A 22,398-nucleotide genomic window follows, 5' to 3' on the forward strand; every position below is an offset into this window, starting at 1 on the left:
TTTACTATTCTCCTGTAGGTGTGCAATGAAAACTCTTTGTTTAAAAGCGAGTCGCGGTATCTGGTGAGACGGAAAGATCCGGATCTTTGGGCGAGAGTTCTGGAGGAGACCAACCCTTACAGACGCCCCCTGATAGACCAGGTAAGACACCCAGATACAACATCAATGCACATATAATATGTTAATATATTTATTGTGTATATTGATGATAAGGATTGTATATGTGTGTGCACAGGTGGTTCAGACAGCTCTGCCTGAGACGCAAGATCCAGAGGACGTGTCAGTGACAGTGAAGGCATTTATGATGGCAGATCTGCCCAATGAACTCATAGAACTTCTAGAGAAAATAGTGCTGGAGAATTCTATATTCAGTGAACACAGGTCAGTCTTTCATGCAGCCTTATAGCGAAGCAGACATTGTGTCATGTCATATCATGTTTGGGGCTTCAGTGTCTGTATATGTTTTTTTAAACACCATGTCAGGTTAAGACTTGGGGTGTAACGATCCATCGATCTGGATTGATGCATCGCTCAAATATCCAATAATGCAATGCACAAACGTCGATGTATATTTTATTTTGACACTCTCATGTCAGACAAGTACGTTCACATTTCCGTCAGGCGATGCAGCAACCATATGATATTCATCTCGCTTTATAAACACTAAATATGCTTCTCATGTGAGACAAGGCTGAGAGATTGAGGCGAGACTTCAGCAACAGAAAAACGACCTTTATGTCAAGCAATTACAGATGATCTACATTTGATGACAAAATAATGTTTACTTTATAGTATTTATATCGTACAAAATTGTAGATTATTGTAAAAGTGAATATTTTGTTTCCCTTACCTATTTGTGTGAGAAGCTGGGAGCAGAGACATTTCAAAATAAGAGTCCCAATGTATTTCAGTCCAATGGCATCAGTGCAATGCATAAACTTATGCAGAAACGGGTCAGGAGCTGCAGTTAATGTTCACATCAACCATCAGAATGGGGGGAAATGGGCCTACCATCTGTGTACCTCAGTAGAAATCAAGATTCATTAGAGCAGGTTTTGTTTTTCCAGTCTTTAACTGTCCAGTTTTGGTAGATCCTGTGCCTACTGCTGCCTCAGTTTCCTGTTCTTGGCTGACAGAAGTGGAACCCAATGTGGTCTTCTGCTGTTGTAGCCCATCCGCCTCAAGGTTCGACATGTTGTGCATTCTGAGATGCTATTCTGCGCGCTACAATTCTACAGAGGGGTTATCCGAGTTACCGTCGCCTTTCTGTCAGCTCAACCAGTCTTGCCATTCTCTGTTGACCTCTCTCATCAACAAGGCGTTTCCGTCTGCAGAACTGCCGCTCACTGGATGATTTTTGTTTTCTGCACCATTCTCTTTACACTCTAGAGACTGTTGCACGTAAAAAATCCCAGAAGATCAGCAGTTACAGAAATGCTCAAACCAGCCCGTCTGGCACCAACAAACATGCCACGCTCCAAATCACTGAGATCACATTTTTCCCCATTCTGATGGTTGATGTGAACATTAACTGAAGCTTCTGACTCTGCATTTCACTCCTGCCACACGATTGGCTGATTAGATAATCGTATAATTATGTACTTATAGTACCTAACAAAGTGGTCACTGAGTGCATGTCTGTGCCCGTCACAGTTAGGAAGGACTAAGAAAACGTAATGGATTTTAAAAACTATCGTCCGATTAATCCGTTATCAGCTTTTTTGCACCAACTTAGTTATTGGTGTCTACAAAATCCAATATCGACCTCTAGTAAACAGATGTAAACATTGAATAAAATGGGAGCAATGTACTTTTTTCGCATTGTGATGCGCCGTAGACACAGTGTAAGAATTGGACGTGAAACTTTTGATGTTGTTGTTGATGTTGAATCAATTTGGTGTTAATAAAAAGGATCTTTATGGCTCAGAAACCTGCAGAATCTGCTGATACTGACAGCGATAAAAGCGGACCGCACACGAGTTATGGAATACATCAACCGTCTGGACAATTATGACGCTCCTGACATCGCAAACATCGCTATTAGCAACGAACTGTATGAAGAGGCCTTCTCAATCTTTAAGAAGTTTGATGTTAACACCTCGGCCATACAGGTACACAAATACACAATCATTGACAACCACACCACAGTGGAGTTTGAGTTTTAATGGGTCATTAAAGTCACGCCACACCACAAACATGATGCTTAAATGAAACGCCTGTTTGTGTGTCCCATCCCTTAGATCATCCAAAAATGAACATTCTCCCATTATTTACTCACCCTTATGATATCCCAGGTGTGTATGACTTTCTTTCTTCACCACAACACATTTGAAGAAAATTCTCAGCTCAGTAGGTCCTTAAAATGCAAGTGGATGGTGATCAGAGTTTTGAAGCTCCAAAAATCACGACAGTCAGAATAAACGTCATCCATATGACTCCAGCTGTTAAATTAATATCTTCTAAAATGATACAATCACTTTTGGTGCAAAAAAAGATCAGTATTTAAGTACCTTTTTTAAACTATAAATCATGCTTCCGGTCAGAAGCGGTACGTGCGTGTGACATAATCGCATTGACATTTGAAACACATGAGAACTCAGGCACGTGCTTCACAGCCAGAAGAGCAGCGCTGTTTACAAGTGAGTAGGAGGAACGCTGTACAGAAGGTTCGTTGGTTTTGGTTTAGATCTGTATTTATATGCTCCTTTACTCACAATGTGCGTTTGTGTGCTTATCCTGGATGTCTCAACCGAGAGGAGAACGTGAGATAACGTCCTTAACATGCCAACGTGAATACGTCACACGAGAGACCGTGTGATCTCAACCCTCTCCTGAAGCTTACGGGAAGCGATGGATTATAGTTAAAAAGTACTTAAATATTGATCTTTTTCGCGCTAAAAGCAGTCGTATCATGTTAGAAGACATTCATTTAACCGCTGGAGTCGTATGGATGAGGATTATGCTGACTGTTTATGATTTCCATCCACTTGCATTTTAAGGACCTACTGAGTGGAGATATTTTTCTGTTTTTCTTCAAATGTGTTCTGCTGAAGAAAGAAAGTCATACACACCTGGGATATCATGAGGGTGAGTAAATAATGAGAGAATATCTCAGTTTTTTCTCCTAGATTAGTTGGAGAGCAAATTGAGACATTTACAAAACATTACTCATCAAATACTTCCATTTTATACAGGCCTGGCACCAGCTCTAAGATGTAAGGTGGGCCATAGGACCCGCCGGGTGGGCCGAAAAGTTGGAGGGGTGGGTGTAGGTGTAGTTCTCAAGGTGGGCCAAGTTCCTACCACCCCTGGAGTTCCCTAGTTCGCTAGTTCGAATCCCAGGGCATGCTGAGTGACTCTAGCCAGGTCTCCTAAGCAACCAAATTGGCCCGGTTGCAAGGGAGGGTAGAGTCACATGGGGTAACCTCCTCGTGGTCGCTATAATGTGGTTCGTTCTCGGTGGGGCGCGTGGTGAGTTGAGCGTGGATGCCGTGGTGGATGGCGTGAAGCCTCCGCACGTGCTGTGTCTCCGTGGCAATGCGCTCAACAAGCCACGTGATAAGATGCACAGGTTGGCGGTCTCAGACGCGGAGGCAGCTGGGATTCGTCCTCCGCCACCCGGATTGAGGCGAATCACTACGTGACCGCGAGGACTTAAAAGTGCATAGGGAACTGGGCATTCCAAATAAAAAAAAAATAAAATAAAAAAAAAGTGGGCCAAGTTCATGATTGGGCCTGATTTTATAGCTCTATACTCTTATTGTATGTCAGCAGTTGACTCGTGTCTATTTTATATCTCGTTTGGAATATTAGAAGAAACATCTGAAACAAAGTTGATACTTGACTGAGAACTCCATTAAGACACTTGAGCTATGAAAGAGCAACCTGCCTTTGTGATGTTGTATACAGGTTCTGATCGAGCATATCGGGCATCTGGACCGGGCGTACGAGTTTGCCGAAAGCTGTGGAGAGGGAGCGGTGTGGAGTCATCTCGCTCAAGCTCAGCTTCAGAAGGGTCTCGTGAAGGAAGCCATCGACTCGTATATCAAAGCTGGAGAACCTTCTGCATACATGGAGGTGGTGGATGCTGCCAGTAGAAACGGTGAGAGCTGCTCTGACCAAAAACTGCCTTTTTGTGGCATAATGTTAATTACCACAAAAATTATTGTTATTCGTCCCTCCTTTTCTTAAAAACAAAACAAACCAGGGGGCCTGTGTAGCTTAGTGGTAAAAGACGCTGGCTACCACCCCTGGAGTTCGCTAGTTTGAATCCCAGGGCGTGCTGAGTGACTTCAGCCAGGTCTCCTAAGCAACCAAATTGGCCCGGTTGCTAGAGAGGGTAGAGTCACATGGGGTAACCTCCTCGTGATCGCTATAATGTGGTTCGTTCTCGATGGGGCGCGTGGTGAGTTGAGCGTGGTTGCCGCAGTGGATGGTGTGAAGCCTCCACACGTGCTATGTCTCCATGGCGACGTGTTCAACAAGCCACGTGATAAGATGCGCGTATTGACGGTCTCAGATGCGGAGACAACTGGGATTCGTCCTCTGCCACCTGGACTGAGGCAAATCACTACGTGACCACAAGGACTTAAAAGCACATTGGGAATTGGGCATTCCAAATTGGGAGGAAAAAGGGGAGGGAAAAAAACAAACCAAAAAAAACAAAAACAAACCAAAAACAAAATCAAAGTTACAGTGAGGCACTTACAAAGGAAGTGAATATTTATTTTTTTGGTGAACTGTTCCTTTAAACAGAAGAATGGAGGGTTGACTTGGTTAACTGATTGATATTTTCTTGTTCCAGTGTAGACACTTACAATGGAAGTCAATGGGGCCAATTTTTGAACGTTAAAATACTCACTGTTTCAAAAGTATAGCCACATAAAGGATATGTATAAGCAGGTCAAAATTTATTTTTGTGGTAATCAACATTATGCCACAAATGCTGTTGATGGAGCTTAACTTGTATTGAACCTGGAATATTCCTTTAAGAAAACATGAAACATCATGCAAGCCAGAACACACCTGGGTTTTTCCCGGAGAACCCGGCCTAATGTGGTCATGTAAACGCATTAGTGGCGTTCTTATGTTTTTGAAGAGTGCGCATGTGCATGTACAGACTGGATAACAAACGCCATTGGATGAACAACAAGTGAAAACAGCGGGAGTACAGTCGGAAAAGCACATACACTATAAACGATACCCATTTATACACACCTATAATGTAAAATACTGACTGACTGTATATGCGCTCGTACATTGGGGGAATCCCAGAGTTTGACATAAGAGGGAAAACCTGCTATTGCAGCGCAATTTTGCTGCAGGTCGCAATAGAAAGTGATGGAAACAAACACCGCAACAACTCTAAAATAGCAAAGTCTTCCTCATATTCCTTGTTTGTTATTTACAGAAGCGATGCGGGGGTTGCACATATACAATACAGAGCATATAAACAAAACGCTGCTTTCTTGCAATAACCCATTTTCACTATAAGCTGCTTTCTGGTTTCCATGTGATCGTAGTCACTGTATAACTAGTAACTGCATGTGTCTGTTTTAATAGGTAACTGGGAAGATCTGGTGAAGTTTCTTCAAATGGCAAGAAAGAAAGCCAGAGAGCCGTATGTAGAGACGGAGCTCATCTTTGCTTTGGCCAAAACAAAACGTCTCACAGAGTTGGAGGACATTATCAACGGCCCAAATAACACTCATATACAACAGGTACAGGTTTCAGCCGTCTTGGCTCCAGAGGTATTTTTCCCATTCATTTTTTCCATAGGGATTTCTTAAAATCCTTCTTAAAAGAGTTGTGCGCCATGAACCAAACCAACCAGCTTCGAGGTGAATCACAACATTACAAACTTTGATTTGAAGCAAAAGAACTATTTGAGAATTGGACGAAAAGACAAATATACAACACTGTGTACTTAACGTCTTCCACGAGGGAATGAACTACAATCCCATGAAGCATTGCGAATGACTTAATCGAATTAAAAACTATGGAAAAATATAAATTTATATATTGAGTATAGAATCAATATATTTAAATTTTATTGCAAAATATTCAGATATATGCAGTAGTTTGAGAGTGTAGCGAGAGAGCAACTCGATTGTGTCATTCATAGTGCATCACGGGAGTGGGCGGAGCTGCAGAGCTCCTTTGACGTGATTCTCTGATTGGTGGATCTTTCTCAAGGATCATGGGTAGTGTAGTTTTTCACCAGGAGTTCCACCATTAAACATGACAATAATTAAGTTGGAATAACGTGGACTGATGGCTTTAACGGAAGCATATACCATCGATTAACAACCTCAGAGCTCAAGGTTGGTCTGTCTTTAAAGATTTATACATTATCGTTAGGCCTGACATGATTATGAAATCAGCATCTGATCGCGGTTATTTGATCCAACCGTGATTATTGTGCACTTTAAATTCCAATCACATTTAACGCACAAATAAGGGTATTTTAAGCGAATATTTAAATGCCATCAACGGCGCAATTGTGTGTCATTTAGTTGAACTCTGAGCATCATTGAGCCACACCACGGACACCAACCAGAGCAGCTCCTGTCCGGAAGAGCACGTGAAGTGCTTTGATGTGCTCGCTGTCAGCAGAGTTTGGCTCGTGCCAAACTCCCACGAAAATATAAACAAACAAATATAAACTTTGATAGTGAACGCAAAGCGCTATGGCTTCACTTTAAACGATCGTGTAATGGCTTTCTGGTCATTGTGAGTTCATACACGCAGTGTTAATGACACGCAGTGACACAGAGGAGAAGATGCACGCTTAATCTATTTCTGTGGAGTGATAAAACAATGAAACTAAATCTCAAAGGTTTTGCTTCACAAGAAATAATGGCTCATGAGTTTAAACAAAGAGCATTAAAATAACGTGAAAGAAATAAGGACAGAAATATTTTAGAAATGCATAATATAATAAAAAATATATTTTATATTTTATATAAATAAAATAAATAAATATAATATATATATATATATATATATATATATATATATATATAATATAATATATATATATATTTTAGTTCCAAAAACAACTCTTAAAATAGACCAAAACTAAAGTTGACCATAAATGTAATATTTTATGTATTTAGAAATATTTTTTCATGTCATTCATAAGTTTTTAAAGCCTTAAAAGGAAATCATATATCCCTATTTTAATATTTGATTTATATATTTGAAGTTAAATTTGTAAAAATGACTTCTTAATGTGTGAAGCACACATGCACCTTAGGGATTTCTTAAATATGACAATTAATTAATAATCAATTTATCGTCGTTATTTGTCGCAATTATTTATTTGACAATTAATCGTCAGCTGAGTTTCATAATCATGACAGTCCTAGTTATCATTAATAATTAATTCCCTTATGGAGAAAATGAATAGGATTTTACTTGTGTAACCAAACTGTTGCGCTCAGTACCGTATTGTGTCCTCTGAATGCTATCATTTGTGATCATCAGGGGGTGTCCTAGAGCAACTACATACTCTGTGTTTTTTATGTGTATGTGAACAGTTATGTGTTTATCTCTCTTGTCTGTAGGTTGGAGAGCGGTGTTATGAAGAGGGCATGTTCGAAGCTGCCCGGCTACTCTTTAATAACGTGTCTAATTTTGCTTGTCTGGCATCCACGCTCGTTCACCTCGGTGAGTTTCAGGCGGCAGTTGACAGCGCGCGCAAAGCTAGCTGCACAGGCACGTGGAAAGAGGTGAGCGAAACTCCATGAAACTCAGTATGAAGTTTTTTGGCTTTCAGTTCATGTCTGTTTGCTTTGAGAACATCTACAAAATTCACTTTTACATCATTCAGATATACAATACACTTTAACATTACAGTGTTTCTCTTCCGGGAAAACGGATCTAAAGGATCGATGACTCACACTGCACTCACTCATTTTGTCCAATCAAATGCTCTCTAGAATGATAAAAATCCCCCTCAATTGTAAGCAGCTAAACATGTGGCTGTCACATGACATGACTTAAGTTAAAGGCTGTTAGCTGTCTCGATATGTCCAGCCCCAACACCTGTTTCAAGAAGAAATATGTCAAAACTGTGAAGGCATTTCACAGGGTCTTGAAAGAGTTTCATGTTAACACAAGTAAATATTCTATTCTCACTGAAAGCTAAATACTGCATGAAGCAACAACATCTACAGTTACGGTACCAGGATATTGGACCAATAAGATTTGACTTTGGGTGAATTAAACAGAGCAAGATGACAAAAATAGAAATCCAACAACCAACAAATCATCTCGTTATGTGACACTTTTGAAGGTTTCGTTGAGGGTGACGGCACGGAAGGTTGTCAACACCCAGGTGGATGATGGGTTTTTTGATTTGCTCAACAATAATGAATAGGGGGGCCTGGGTAGCTCAGCGAGTATTGACGCAGACTACCACACCTGGAGGCACAAGTTTGAATCCCGGGCGTGCTGAGTGACTCCAGCCAGGCTTCCTAAGCAACCAGATTGGCCCGGTTGCTAGGGAGGGTAGAGTCACATGGGGTAACCTCCTCGTGGTCGCTATAATGTGGTTCTCGCTCTTGGTGGGGCGCGTGGTGAGTTGTGCATGGATGCCGCGGAGAATAGTGTGAAGCCTCCACACACGCTTCGTCTCCATGGTAACGCACTCAACAAGCCACGTGATAAGATGCGTGGATTGACGGTCTCAGACGCGGAGGCAACTGAGAGTCACTACGCCACCACGAGGACTTAGAGTGCATTGGGAATTGGGCATTCCAAATTAAAACTGACTAAAATTAACGTATGTGACATGACGAAACCTTGACTACATTTAATAAGCTTAACGTATGTATCTTCTCAAGCAGTTTTTGAGTCTAAACAGATGCACAACTTGCATCATTTCACAGTAGTCATACTGTTCATGTGTTAAACTTGCTATAGTTTACTTACGTTCCTTCGTCAAATAGCAATGTCAAATATAAATCAAATCAATTACTGAAACATCAGCGCCACCTTGAGTAAGAAACAGCATGTTTAATATGTATGTATATAGTAAACTTACAGTATATAGATATATGAAATAATATTAAAAATATGATTAATGGAAGTGCAAAAAAAGCGACACTATAGCATATTGCCGGTCTTTAATGAACCGATACACTTTTGGTGATTAAGTAGGGTTTTTTTTGTTGTTTTTTTGCAATTTTGCCTTTCTTTTTTGTTACACCTTTCAGAAGAGAAGGGTTGAGGAATATTAAAGAGGTGTGGGCATAACTCCAAAACATGGATGAACTACAGGGGGTGGAATGAGGTCCCGGGTCACTAAAGACCCATAGTATGCATTAAAGAGTTAAAGGACATTTCCGTCAAAAGACTAAAACTACCACTAAAACAAAAAACTGTGTGAAAATTAACAATGATCACCAAAATTTCAGTGCATTTCAATACAGTTTTGTAGGCACACTAAAAGAAGGCTGTTCACCCAGTAAATATGCCACTGTTACACTGTGTGTGTGTGTGTGTGTGTGTTTGTTAGGTGTGTTTTGCTTGTGTAGATGGCGAGGAGTTCCGGTTAGCACAGATCTCTGGACTTCACATAGTGACTCATGCTGATGAACTGGAAGAACTCATTCACTACTACCAGGTGAACAATCTTCAACGTCATCATCATTAATTGAGCAATCTAGACAGTATCATAATCATGTCCTGTATTGTTTTCCGTCTCTCTCTCAGAATCGTGGTTATTCTGAGGAGTTGATGGCGCTGTTAGAGGCGGCGTTGGGTTTGGAGCGCGCTCACATGGGCATGTTCACCGAGTTGGCCATCCTCTACGCCAAATACAAACCTCAGAGGATGCAAGAACATCTGGAGCTCTTCTGGTCCAGAGTCAACATCCCCAAAGTAACATGTTTTTGAGTAACTTTTATCAACATAGCTGTTTTTCAATAATGGCAACATTTGAAATTAAAGAGATAGTTCACTCACAAAAGTCATACAAAATTCATACGGGTTTGGAACAACATGAGGGTGAGTAAATTATTAATTGTATTTTTTGGGGGGTGAACTTTCCCACGATGAATTGTGTTGGACAGGTTGCGTTAACGGTTTGTTGGTGTCTTGTGATTCGTCAGGTGTTACGAGCGGCAGAGCAGGCCCACCTGTGGGCGGAGCTTGTGTTCCTGTACGATAAATACGAGGAGTATGACAACGCCATCTTGACGATGATGTCACACCCTACAGATGCCTGGAGAGACGCTTCATTTAAAGAGCTCATCAGGAAGGTAAACTCACAGACCGTCACAGGAGGACGTTTATTGTTGTGCTTTTGTTGTATTCATCTCTCATGTGTCTCTCTTTCATTAAGGTGGTGAATGTGGAGCTGTATTATAAAGCTCTGCAGTTTTATCTGGATTATAAACCGCTGCTGCTCAACGATCTGCTGTCTGTACTCGCACCTCGACTCGACCACACCAGAGCCGTCAACTACTTCGACAGGGTAAATGCTCACACACACACACACACACACACACACAAACACACACACACACACACACACATACACACACACATGTAAATGAGGACATGCAATGGGTGTTTTGGTGGCATTTCAGGCCATTGTGAGATTGAGCTGATCTCTGCATGTGTGTTTGCAGGTGAATCAGTTACGGCTGGTTAAACCATATCTCAGATCAGTACAGAGTCACAATAACAGAGCTGTGAATGAAGCATTAAATAACCTGCTGACAGAGGAAGAAGACTATCAGGTCGATGCACACACATGAAATACATGCACACACATACAGTATATATGGGTGTTTCAAATTCTGTATTGTGTTTCATAGAATTCTGTGGAGGAAGCGACGCTGATGGAAATGACACAACATTTTTGGAATAAAATGTCCAACTAATTTCTATTTTCACATTTTATGCATCCTAAATACACAATATTAAAGGAATGTTCCGGGTTCAATACAAGTTAATCTCAATCGACAGCATTTGTGTCATAATGTTGATTACCACAAAAATAAATTTTGACCGGTCCCTACTTTTCTTTAAATGTGTGTTCCAGGGAGGCACTTACAATGGAAGTCAATGGGGCCAATTTTTGGAAGGTTTAAAGGCAGAAATGTGAAGCTTATAATTTTATAAAAGCACTTTTATATTAATTCTTCTATTAAAACGTGTGTTATTTGAGCTGTAAAGTTGTTTAAATCATTTTTACAGTCGTTTTAGAGTTTTAGGGTTTATGGCATTACGTCGTCATGGCAACGAAGTTGTAAAATTGGCTTTAACTTTCCACAGATGTGGTTAGTAAGTGATTTTATCACAGTTAAATCATGTTAACACACATATTGTTTATGTCTTGTGTCTATACTTTTGAAACAGTGAGTATTTTAATGTTTACAGATTGACCCCATTGACTTCCATTGTATATAATGAAATGAATCGCTTTTCTCTTCTCTTTATTTGCATATGAGGCCTTGAGGAAACTGGGTCAGTAAATATAGTCAGATGATGTAACTTTAATGTTGTAATATTTGGATTAGTGTACTGATTCAGGGTTCTTAAGGTCATGGAAAACCTGGGAATATCAGGGAATTTTACAATTGTGTTTTCCAGGCCTGGAAAAATCATGCAAATTTACAATCTTAAAAAATCATGGAATTTTTATGGTGAAAAATGGAATATGGAATACTTTCGTAGTTATGCTCAGCTCTAAGATATTATCAGCGCATCGCACTTTTTGTTGTTTTCCAAGTGGGCTGTATGTACATATACTGTATTTAATGGGTATTCTTTTGTTACTTTAAGTAGTTTGTTTTTATTTTTCTTGCCTAAGACACATTAGGGAAGTATTTAAAGAATCCTACAAATGCAGAAAAAATTGTTCAAATAGAATCAAATAGATAATTTAATTTAATCGAATTTAATCAAAGGTTTTAATATTTGAATATTTAATATTGAAAGTCTGGGTTAAAACAGTCAAATCTATACATAAAAGGCATATTAAAAGTTACAAAAATAAATGATGAAGGCCTGGTAAAAAGTTTCCAATTCTGTTTTAATGAGACCTTCATATTACAAAAAGAAAAAAGTTGAAATCTGTTTGTTTTAATCAAAAAAGAATCATGAAACTGCCCTAAGATGAAGAAACGCCCATGCATTTTCATACATGTATTCAACTCATCACACACAGCTTTGAGATACAAATAGTGATAATACTGTATGATCACCGTGAGCCAAACAATCTGTTTCCTCTCTCTTTGTTTAGGGTCTGCGAGCGTCTATAGACGCGTATGATAACTTTGATTCAGTTGGTTTAGCACAGAGACTGGAGACACATGAGCTTATAGAGTTTAGACGCATCGCTGCGTATCTCTACAAAAATAACCAGCGCTGGAATCAAAGCATTCTGCTCTGCAAGAAAGACAAACTCCACAAGGTACAAAGACATTTTGGTGTTTGAAAAACGTTTGTCCACCAAATCAAAGTCAGGTGGTGCAACCAGCATGTAAGTTCGCCATTCTGTTGTTGTGTCATGTGGAAAGAAAAACAGTAAACAGACACTTTAGACCCTTATGACTGTGCATGGAGTTTTTAAAAATATCAGATATTTTGACATTTTTATATATTGTTCAGGTCAAATGGCGTAACCCTGACAAATTTTAATTAACTTATTTATTTATTTTTTATTAAGGATTAACTTGTGTACACTTGCATGTATTCAAGGTGCAAGGAAAGTATTTTAATTCCTTTTTACTTGATGGTTACACCACTTGACATTTTTTAAATTTCATGAAATATTTCTTATTTATAAAAAAAATGTTTATGGTGTAAGTGCTTTAAATAAATGTTCAAAACCAACATGTGTGCAGGGATTACATTTCTACAAACTTGACGGTTACACCACTTGACATTTTTAAATGTCATTAAATATTTTATTTATTTATTTATTTTTTGCCAAAAATGGTATAAATACTAAAAAAATAAAATAAAATCAAAACCAACACGTGCACAGGGATTACATTTCTAAAAACTTGACGTGTGTTTTAAACTAGATTTTTATCACCTCTAACAACCTTTACGTCAACCATCCACCAAAGAGTCAAAATTGTTGTCTGTTGAAATCGATAGTATGCCACATACACTATATTGCCAAAAGTGTTCTAGGTGTTCCAATCACTTCCATGGCCACAGGTGTATAAAATGAAGCACCTAGGCATGCAGACTGCTTCTACAAACATTTGTGAAAGAATGGGCCGCTTTCAGGAGCTCAGTGAATTCCAGCGTGGTACTGTGATAGGATGCCACCTGTGCAACAAGTCCAGTCGTGAAATTTCCTCGCTACTAAATATTCCACAGTCAACTGTCAGTGGTATTATAACAAAGTGGAAGCGATTGGGAATGACAGCAACTCAGCCACAAAGTGGTAGGCCACGTAAAATGACAGAGCGGGGTCAGCGGATGCTGAGGCGCATAGTGCGCAGAGGTCGCCAACTTTCTGCAGAGTCAATCGCTACAGACCTCCAAAGTTCATGTGGCCTTCAGATTAGCTCAAGAACAGTGCGTAGAGAGCTTCATGGAATGGGTTTCCATGGCCGAGCAGCTGCATCCAAGCCATACATCACCAAGTGCAATGCAAAGCGTCGGATGCAGTGGTGTAAAGCACGCCGCCACTGGACTCTAGAGCAGTGGAGACGCGTTCTCTGGAGTGACGAATCACGCTTCTCCATCTGGCAATCTGATGGACGAGTCTGGGTTTGGCGGTTGCCAGGAGAACGGTACTTGTCTGACTGCATTGTGCCAACTGTGAAGTTTGGTGGAGGGGGATTATGGTGTGGGGTTGTTTTTCAGGAGCTGGGCTTGGCCTCTTAGTTCCAGTGAAAGGAACTCTGAATGCTTCAGCATACCAAGAGATTTTGGACAATTCCATGCTCCCAACTTTGTGGGAACAGTTTGGGGATGGCCCCTTCCTGTTCCAACATGACTGCGCACCAGTGCACAAAGCAAGGTCCATAAAGACATGGATGAGTGAGTTTGGTGTGGAAGAACTTGACTGGCCTGCACAGAGTCCTGACCTCAACCCGATAGAGCACCTTTGGGATGAATTAGAGCGAAGACTGCAAGCCAGGCCTTCTCGTCCAACATCAGTGTCTGACCTCACAAATGCGCTTCTGGAAGAATGGTCAAAAATTCCCATAAACACACTCCTAAACCTTGTGGAAAGCCTTCCCAGAAGAGTTGAAGCTGTTATAGCTGCAAAGGGTGGGCCGACGTCATATTTAACCCTATGGATTAAGAATGGGATGTCACTTAAGTTCATATGCGTCTAAAGGCAGATGAGCGAATACTTTTGGCAATATAGTGTATGTGGTTTGTTGCAAGGCTTTGGTGTTGGAAATAGCATTCTTATTTTCCTTTCTCTCAGGATGCGATGCTGTACGCTGCAGAGTCACAGGACGGTGATCAGGCTCAGGAACTCTTGCGCTGGTTTATTGAAGAGGGAAAATGCGAGTGTTTCGCTGCGTGTCTGTTCAGCTCATATGACCTGTTGGCTCCTGATGTGGTCTTAGAGTTGGCATGGAAACACGGCCTCATGGATTATGCCATGCCATACTTCATCCAGGTGATGAGAGAATACCTGAGCAAGGTGAGATTGAAAACACATGGTAATCACACACATTGAAGTGGTCTTAAAGAGGTCTTATCATCATTTATTTTCATCATTATGACGAAATGATCACAAAACCAGTGATTTCAGAACATGCTGTTTATTAAAACTAAGACCACGTCCACACTAATACATGAATTTGTAATGTTCACCTGAGTTTCCCTCCCTACAGGTGGATGAGTTAGCCAGACAGGTGAAGGTCTCTGAGCTCTTTCTCTCTCTGTCTGTATTAGAGCATGTTGATTATAGATGCATCCCTTTTTTATAACAGGTTCCTCTGTAGTCTGCTTGATACCCATAATGCACTGTTCTGTAGCTATAACAAGCCTGTTTGTTCTTGTGTGTGTGTTTGTGAGAAAGAAACACAAAAACAAACTTCACATCACAAGCAGAAAATCACAGCAGTTTATTTTAAGCTTATATTCAGATATAAAGTAGTTTGGTACTGAATATTGTGTCACATGAATCATAATCATCAGGGCTGTTACCATGACAACCTCTGGCCTCTTTTTGCCTCTTACACACTGTTGTTTAGCAGCATCAGGTGCAGATGTGTTGGGTTTTCATGAAAGACGCAGTAGCTCAGTTTGACCTACAGATGGCAGTACAAACCCTCCAATTTACCTGCCGTGCTTTCAATCACAAAAAAAGTACCTATTAAAGCCAGGAGAATGGTTGGATATCTCAAGGAATTAACGATTCTGGTTCTGATTCCTTTTAATAATTCCAGTCCCTTAATGATTCCATTCACGACTATCTTAGTACTTCTGAGGAAGGAATATTTAAAGGGATAGTTCACCCAAAAATATAAAAATTGTCTTATCGTTTACTCACCCTCATGCCGTGCCAGAGGTGTATGACTCTCTTTCTTCTGCTGAACACAAATGAAGAATTTTAAGAAGAATATCTGAGCTCCGTAGGTCCATACAATGCAAGTGAATGGTGACTTTGAAGCTCCAAAATGCACACAAAGGCAGCATAAAAGACTCCAGTGGTATAATCCATGTGTTCTGAAGCGATATGATAGGAGTGCAACTGAGACTTGTCCTCCGCCATCCGGATTGAGGTGAGTAACCGCGCCACCACGAGGACCTACTAAGTAGTGGGAATCGCGTGTGCCAGCTGAGGAGTTGTTACCTAGGTTACTGTCGTTAAAATTGATAACTTTGAAGTCCGTCTCTCAGAGATTGTGCGGAAGTGTACTTTTTTTACATGATTTGCAACAAACTCTATAAAGGCAGCGCTGCCACAACAAATGAGTAGAGAGTTTTTAAAAGTGGAAGGGGCCGTGACAAGTTTAAAAAAGCAAAGAAGCGACACCATGCTTAAAGCGACAGTCCAGAGAACACGTTTGGCTTCCATAGTATAAATCAGGCCAGATGGCTCTGACTAAGCAGAATAACACCTATTTATTAATTTGACAATTAATAATTGCTAACAATTGCAAAAATAATCATATGACAAAGGGTTCGACATTGCTTTGTTACTGTAAAATAATAGTTATTTGTAAAAATGTCAAATATAATTCTGGTAAATGTGAAGTTTCTGCAGCTCCTTGGGGCCCCCTGTTGGTCGGAGGCCCTGGGCAAATGCCCCGTTAGGCCCATGCATTAATCTTTCCCTGTGCAAATGATTGAATGTGAGTGAATCTTGTAGCATTTTGGCATGTAATGTGTGACTGTATTGGGCTGTGACAATCTGCTTTTTCAGACATAAGAAGGAGAACAGACCATTTGCATAGATTTTCAAACCTCCACAGATAAAGCAAGCGTTTGTCACTTTGTATTTAAAGGTGTTTGGTTGAGTGTGTGAAGGGCATGAACGCTCACACAGAGGTGTTTGATGAAAGCACACAGTCTGACAAGTTGACATTGATGTTTCCTGCACAGGTGGAAAAACTGCAGGAGGCTGAAAACAAGAGAGCGTCTAAAGACGAGACCCCTGAACCCACGTCTATAGTGTATGGTACGTTTATTATGTAAGCGATAGGACAGTCAGAAAAGAAAATTCTGTCATCATTTACTCAACCCTCGTGTCTTTCCAAAGTGTATGACTTTCTTTCTTCTGAATTCATAAGATTGCTTTGTGTGAGGAACAGACTTAAATTGAATTCATTATTCACTGAAAATCATGATATCCACCCTAGCTTAACGTCCCCATCCTCATTTAACCCTTGTGCAACCTTGGGACATTTTTGTCTTTTTAATTTTTGTTTTTTCGATCATTTTGGCTGTGTTCATGCCAACAGCATAAATTTTCCAAAGGTGTATATTTTTGGGGGAAATTTGATATTTCAACCTCAGTTCCTGTAATACACTGTGTACACACAATAGTTACACTCAGGACCTTCGGGACAAAAATGTCCCCATTGAAACCCATTAAAACTGCAATATTTGATCCCAGTGCCATTAAAGCATAAAATCATGAATTCTGTGATATTATGCTTTCATTCCGGATCCCTGGCTTCAAAATGTAAATTTTTATATTTTCCACCAGATGGTGCAATTTTTCTCGTGTTTAGCGTATGGAGCAAATACATGCTTTTCCCCTATTTTCTATTCACTGTAGGGTAGCTGGGTAGCTCAGTGGTAAAGACGCTGGCTACCACCCCTGGAGTTCACTAGTTCAAATCCCAGGGTGTGCTGAGTGACTCCAGCGAGGCTTCCTAAGCACCCAAATTGGCCCGGTTGCTAGGGAGGGTAGAGTCACATGGGGTAACCTCCTCGTGGTCACTATAATGTGGTTCTCACTCTCATTGGGGCGTGTGGTGAGTTGTGTGTGGATGCCGCGGAGAATAGCATGAAGCCTCCACATGTGCTATATCTCCATGGTAACGCGCTCAACAAGCCACGTGATAAGATGCGCGGATTGACGGTCTCAGACACGGAGGCAACTGAGATTCGTCCTCCGCCACCCGGATTGAGGCAAGTCACTACGCCACCACGAGGACTTTGAGCGCACTGGGAATTGGGCATTCCAAATTGAAAAAAAAAAAAAAAAGAATGACACAAGGTTGAGTAAAAGATAATAGCATTTTCATTTTTGGGTGAATTGTATCTTTTAAATGCTTTAAAATGAAGTCGATTTAGATTTTCTGTTCTCCCGCACAGTCCAGTAAAGTTTAATGGTGTTGTTTCTGCTGTATACTGATACTGAGTATCAATCACTGATGATTCACTCCTTGAATGTTAAATATATCCATCACGAATATGCATGAGCTTGTGTGTGTGTGTGTGTGTGTGTGTGTGTGTGTGTGTGTATGGCGTGTGTGTATGTACTTAGCTATAGTTTGGGAACAAATTTGTCCCTAAAAAATTTGCTAAATCAGAAAAAACCTTCCTTTAGGAACATTTGGGAACGCCCTCAATTGAAAAGTCGATTCATGACTAAAGCAAATAATTCCAAAGATGCCTAAAATTATTTTATTGGTTGGATTTTGGTTAGTTTGTAGTAATTATAATTACTTTATAAGGTATGTCCCCATTTAGATAGTAAACGTGTGTGTTTGTGTGTGTACAGGGCAACAGTTGATGTCAGCTGGCAGTCAAACACCAGTCTCACCCCAGCCGGGTTTCCAAAGTTACGGATACACAGCTCCAGGATTTGCTCCTCCAGTTTACGGCTTCAACATTTAGACTTGAATCCCGTTCATCACTCCCGTCAGGACTTCTGGGAAATGTGTGCCTGTGAGACAGACACTTGAACGCTGCATTTGGGACGCATGATGAAAGCTGTCTGTCTGCAAACAAAGAGCTAAATATGTCTGGTTTACTCCGTATATTCCTTTGCTGAGTGATATAGTCAGCTGCTCATTAACTTATGTTTTAATTTAAATTTTATCAAAACAGAAGGATATAGCACTGATGATGAGAGGAAACAAGAAGAGAAGAGAGGTATGACGCTAAACCTAAACTACCATTTTGGACACACCTACTGAATTTCTTATTACCATTCTTCTTCTGCCCTAAAAGGGTCTGGGCAGCACAAACCGTAAGTTCTGGAGACACCAAATTTGGCAGGATGGTCCTAAATCCCCCCACTATTTAGATGCGTGCACACACAGCCCAATCCGACCCTAGGTGGCGCTATAATACAAACTTTTACATTTTTGCTAATGTACTTGCAACCAAATGGGCTAGAAGCAAACAAAACAAAATGTGTATCTCCAATTTCATTTCCATCTGTAGTTTTTTCACCATTTTTAGTTTTCCGAAAACAAATGGCAAAACGTTGCATTTCCGAATAACAAAAAATGTATCAAAAGAATTTTGATTTGTCAAATCGTTCAGAGGATAAAGGTTGATAAGTGAAACTGGGCCACTGCCAAAAAAGTAATTGGCTTATATCTTCTAAATTATTTTACGAATCAGAATTATTTTGATACATTTTTGCATTGAGGTTCTCTAGATGATACATGCACAATTTTATGTGAATCCGACCAACGGTCTAGGAGGAGATAGGAAAAGTATTTTTTTCCGCATAACTCGAAAGAGAAAATTAAATCAGAGACAAACGTTTTGTTTCGCTAATCTTTATGAGTCTGCAAACACCATACTTACAAAGAAACTAGAGTATTAATGAAATTACTTCACCGCTGACAGATTTGTTCTTTGAAATTTGGTCATTTTAATAATATTTTTTGACTTTTCCGAACTGTTTGTACCCCGATAATTGCCGTTTGTGGCTACATTTCTTTATAATTACTATTTCCCACAATTTACAAGAATAGTAAAGCCATCAAAACTATGAAATACTACCACCCCTGGAGTTCGCTAGTTCGCTAGTTCGAATCCCAGGGTGTGCTGAGTGACTCCAGCCAGGTCTCCTAAGCAACCAAATTGGCCCGGTTGCTAGGGAGGGTAGAGTCACATGGGGTAACCTCCTCGTGGTCGCTATAATGTGGTTTGTTCTCCGTGGGGCGCGTGGTGAGTTGAGCGTGGATGCCGCGGTGGATGGCGTGAAGCCTCCACACGCGCTATGTCTCCGTGGCAACGTGCTCAACAAGCCATGTGATAAGATGCACGGGTTGACGGTCTCAGACGCGGAGGCAGCTGGGATTCGTCCTCCGCCACCCGGACTGAGGCGAATCACTACGCGACCACGAGGACTTAAAAAAGCACATTGGGAATTGGGCATTCCAAATTGGGAGAAAAAGGAAAAAAAAACAAATGACATAATGCAAATAGAAGAATGTGAACTATGTAGCGACCAAAAAATATTAAACAAATGAAAACTCTTAAGCCACATATTTTAAACGTTTAACTGTTTTAAAAATCATGAGAAATAAAAATTCAGTCATGTGTGTCCAGACTTTTGACCGGTAGGGTAAACAACACAAAACACACACTAAAACACACTTCCTGTGTCTGTAGTGTCATAAAAGGAAATGACGTCAAACGCTCACTGTTTGACAGAATGTGAGTCTGAACACTAGTTAGGGTACAATGCTCTTGTTTCTTTTGTCTCTTCTCTTCCATGTTTAATTATTTGTTTACATTTAAAGTGCTACGAAATTTCAGTGGTACGAAGTGAACAACGAGTTTGCGATAACATCATGTCCGCATGTAATGAGCACAACAAACGTCTGATAGGTACAGATATTTAACGGTACCCGTGAAGTCTTGACCGTTCACATATCAGTAAGTTGAGAGTGTTTGGAAAGTAATGCATACATTAAGTAAACCACTAATGACATGAAGCAAGCATTTAATAGGTGCATTTAGTTGTTGCTTTTGCATGATTTCTAAAGCTGTTCTGGTGCTGTTCATCAGCATTACTGCAAGCCATATGCAATGTCTATAGTGTAATGTTGTAGTAAAAAAATAAAATAAATAAAAAAAACGTTTTGACTTACTAAAGGGTGCAAAAAGGTTTCTGGGTGATACAAAGTGTGATGACTCCTGAAGTTGAAGAATCAATCACAGGTGAGAATAAAGTTTACAAACATTAAACACGTGGTCTGTCTGCTTTAGTTGACACGTCTGTTTATTTGTCTCACCAAAAGTTTTTGTCATCTTGTAGTGATGTAAATAGATCCATCCAGATGCAGTAAGCACCAGATATTCAGATGTACAGTATAACGCTGAAAACAAAGAGGATTATATACAGATGTGCTCAAGGAATTTGCAAACTAAGTCGTGAGGCAGGACATTTACAAAGCTGTTTTATTAAGAGACAATGCCATGAACGTCAAACTTTTTATTTGTTTTATTTTTTTATCCCCTTTTCTCCCAATTTGGAATGTCCAATTCCCACTACTTAGTAGGTCCTCGTGGTGGCGCGGTTACTCACCTCAATCCGGGTGGCGGAGGATAAGTTGCAGTTGCCTCCACTTCTGAGACCGTCAATCCGCGCATCTTATCACGTGACTCGTTGTGCATGACACCGCGGAGACTCACAGCATGTGGAGGCTCATGCTGCTCTCCGTGACCCACACACAAATTACCACACGCCCCATTGAGAGCGAGAACCACTAATCACAATCAAAGGAGGATACTCCATGTGAGTCTACCCTCCCTAGCAACCGGGCCAATTTGGTTGCTTAGGAGACCTGGCTGGAGTCACTCAGCACGCCGTGGACTCCAGATGTGGTAGTCAGCGTCAATACTCACTGAGCTACTCAGGACCCATGAACCTCAAACTTTACTCATCACCTCTTTAGCCTATTTACAGCCTGCTAACTTTTAAACTAACTCTAAAAACAAACTACAAAAGAAAAGCTGTTTTTTAAAATCACGTTTTAAAGTGCATAGTGTTGAAAAGCATGCAGTTTCTGATCTTTGAGTGTATCTGAGGCTAAGATAAAAATTAGAGTGTAACAGGTAAAGGACGGGCAAGGAGGAGGCGGGAACTGGCTGAGGAGTCATCATAAAGTTTAATAAGAAACTCAACATAAAACAAACATAAACAAACACAGACAAACATGCAACGCTGCCGCGTGCATCTCTCTCTCGAACTGGCGCCTCCAGCTCCCCTTTATCTCGCTCTCCCGCTGATCAGCTGATTCAGAGCCAGCCGTGCATCATCACGGCCCGGCCACGCCCTCCTCCTCGTTACACTCCTCCCCCGCCCGATTCAGGCCGGGGCGCCACCGGTCTGATCAACCCCCCCCCCCCCCCCCCACCCCCATCATTGTCGGAGGCGCGTTGATACAAAAATGGAGGGGAGTGGATACAGTGACACCCGGGGCGGAGAGGTGCAGCTGTGAGTGGGGTGGCCAGGCTTCTGTTTGGGGTGGCCATGACCATCCATGGCCACCCCCTAGCTCCGCCCCTGCTTTATAGTCCTTGTTATACATATGATGGCATAAATATGAATTGATGTTAATTTAATTCTTGGGGTAAGAGGTAATAAATTCTCAGTATTGCCAATGCATATTAATAACTCAATTTAACATACAGTACTTGAACAGGTGAGACAGTTGAAAAATACATGCCCTCAAAAAGTCAATCAAATCCAATCCAGGGGGGCAAATATTGTCTCTTCATGTAAAACGTAATTTTTGACAATGGCACATGTTAGTATAATTTAATATACCTTCGTGGATAATAGAATAGAGATAATTTTGACATATACTGGGCTGAACGTAACTTTAACACGTCAATTAGACTGTGGGCGTGTCATTTCCTGCTTTCCGGTATACATGTAGAGTTTTGTTGCATATTCAAATAAATCAGTCCGATGAGGATGATGTCATGATTGTTTTGGGGCTCCACCCTAAAAACAGTTCCATCCACCGA

The 22,398-nt window shown here is 40.6% G+C and overlaps 1 protein-coding gene across 3 annotated transcripts in view; it reads left to right on the forward strand.

Moving 5' to 3' along the window:
* The window catches only part of LOC127423838 (clathrin heavy chain 1-like), a 49,070-nt gene extending 28,460 nt beyond the window's left edge, over positions 1-20,610 (forward strand). For 2 of the 3 annotated variants that reach the window (XM_051668468.1, XM_051668470.1), the window contains 16 exons: positions 19-141; positions 236-381; positions 1,928-2,111; positions 3,910-4,102; positions 5,563-5,720; positions 7,569-7,733; positions 9,524-9,631; positions 9,721-9,888; positions 10,119-10,268; positions 10,352-10,483; positions 10,641-10,751; positions 12,260-12,430; positions 14,417-14,638; positions 14,832-14,858; positions 16,549-16,624; positions 18,179-20,610. In XM_051668468.1, the coding sequence (XP_051524428.1) occupies positions 19-141; positions 236-381; positions 1,928-2,111; positions 3,910-4,102; positions 5,563-5,720; positions 7,569-7,733; positions 9,524-9,631; positions 9,721-9,888; positions 10,119-10,268; positions 10,352-10,483; positions 10,641-10,751; positions 12,260-12,430; positions 14,417-14,638; positions 14,832-14,858; positions 16,549-16,624; positions 18,179-18,294 (2,250 nt within the window). In that variant the 3' untranslated portion in view covers positions 18,295-20,610. The remainder of the gene's footprint in view (positions 1-18; positions 142-235; positions 382-1,927; positions 2,112-3,909; positions 4,103-5,562; positions 5,721-7,568; positions 7,734-9,523; positions 9,632-9,720; positions 9,889-10,118; positions 10,269-10,351; positions 10,484-10,640; positions 10,752-12,259; positions 12,431-14,416; positions 14,639-14,831; positions 14,859-16,548; positions 16,625-18,178) is intronic. The other variant, XM_051668469.1, reaches the window with a different exon arrangement.
* The last annotated feature ends 1,788 nt before the right edge of the window (positions 20,611-22,398 follow it).

This window comes from Myxocyprinus asiaticus, chromosome 33, assembly GCF_019703515.2.
Source record: "Myxocyprinus asiaticus isolate MX2 ecotype Aquarium Trade chromosome 33, UBuf_Myxa_2, whole genome shotgun sequence".
Lineage (NCBI taxonomy): Eukaryota > Metazoa > Chordata > Actinopteri > Cypriniformes > Catostomidae > Myxocyprinus > Myxocyprinus asiaticus.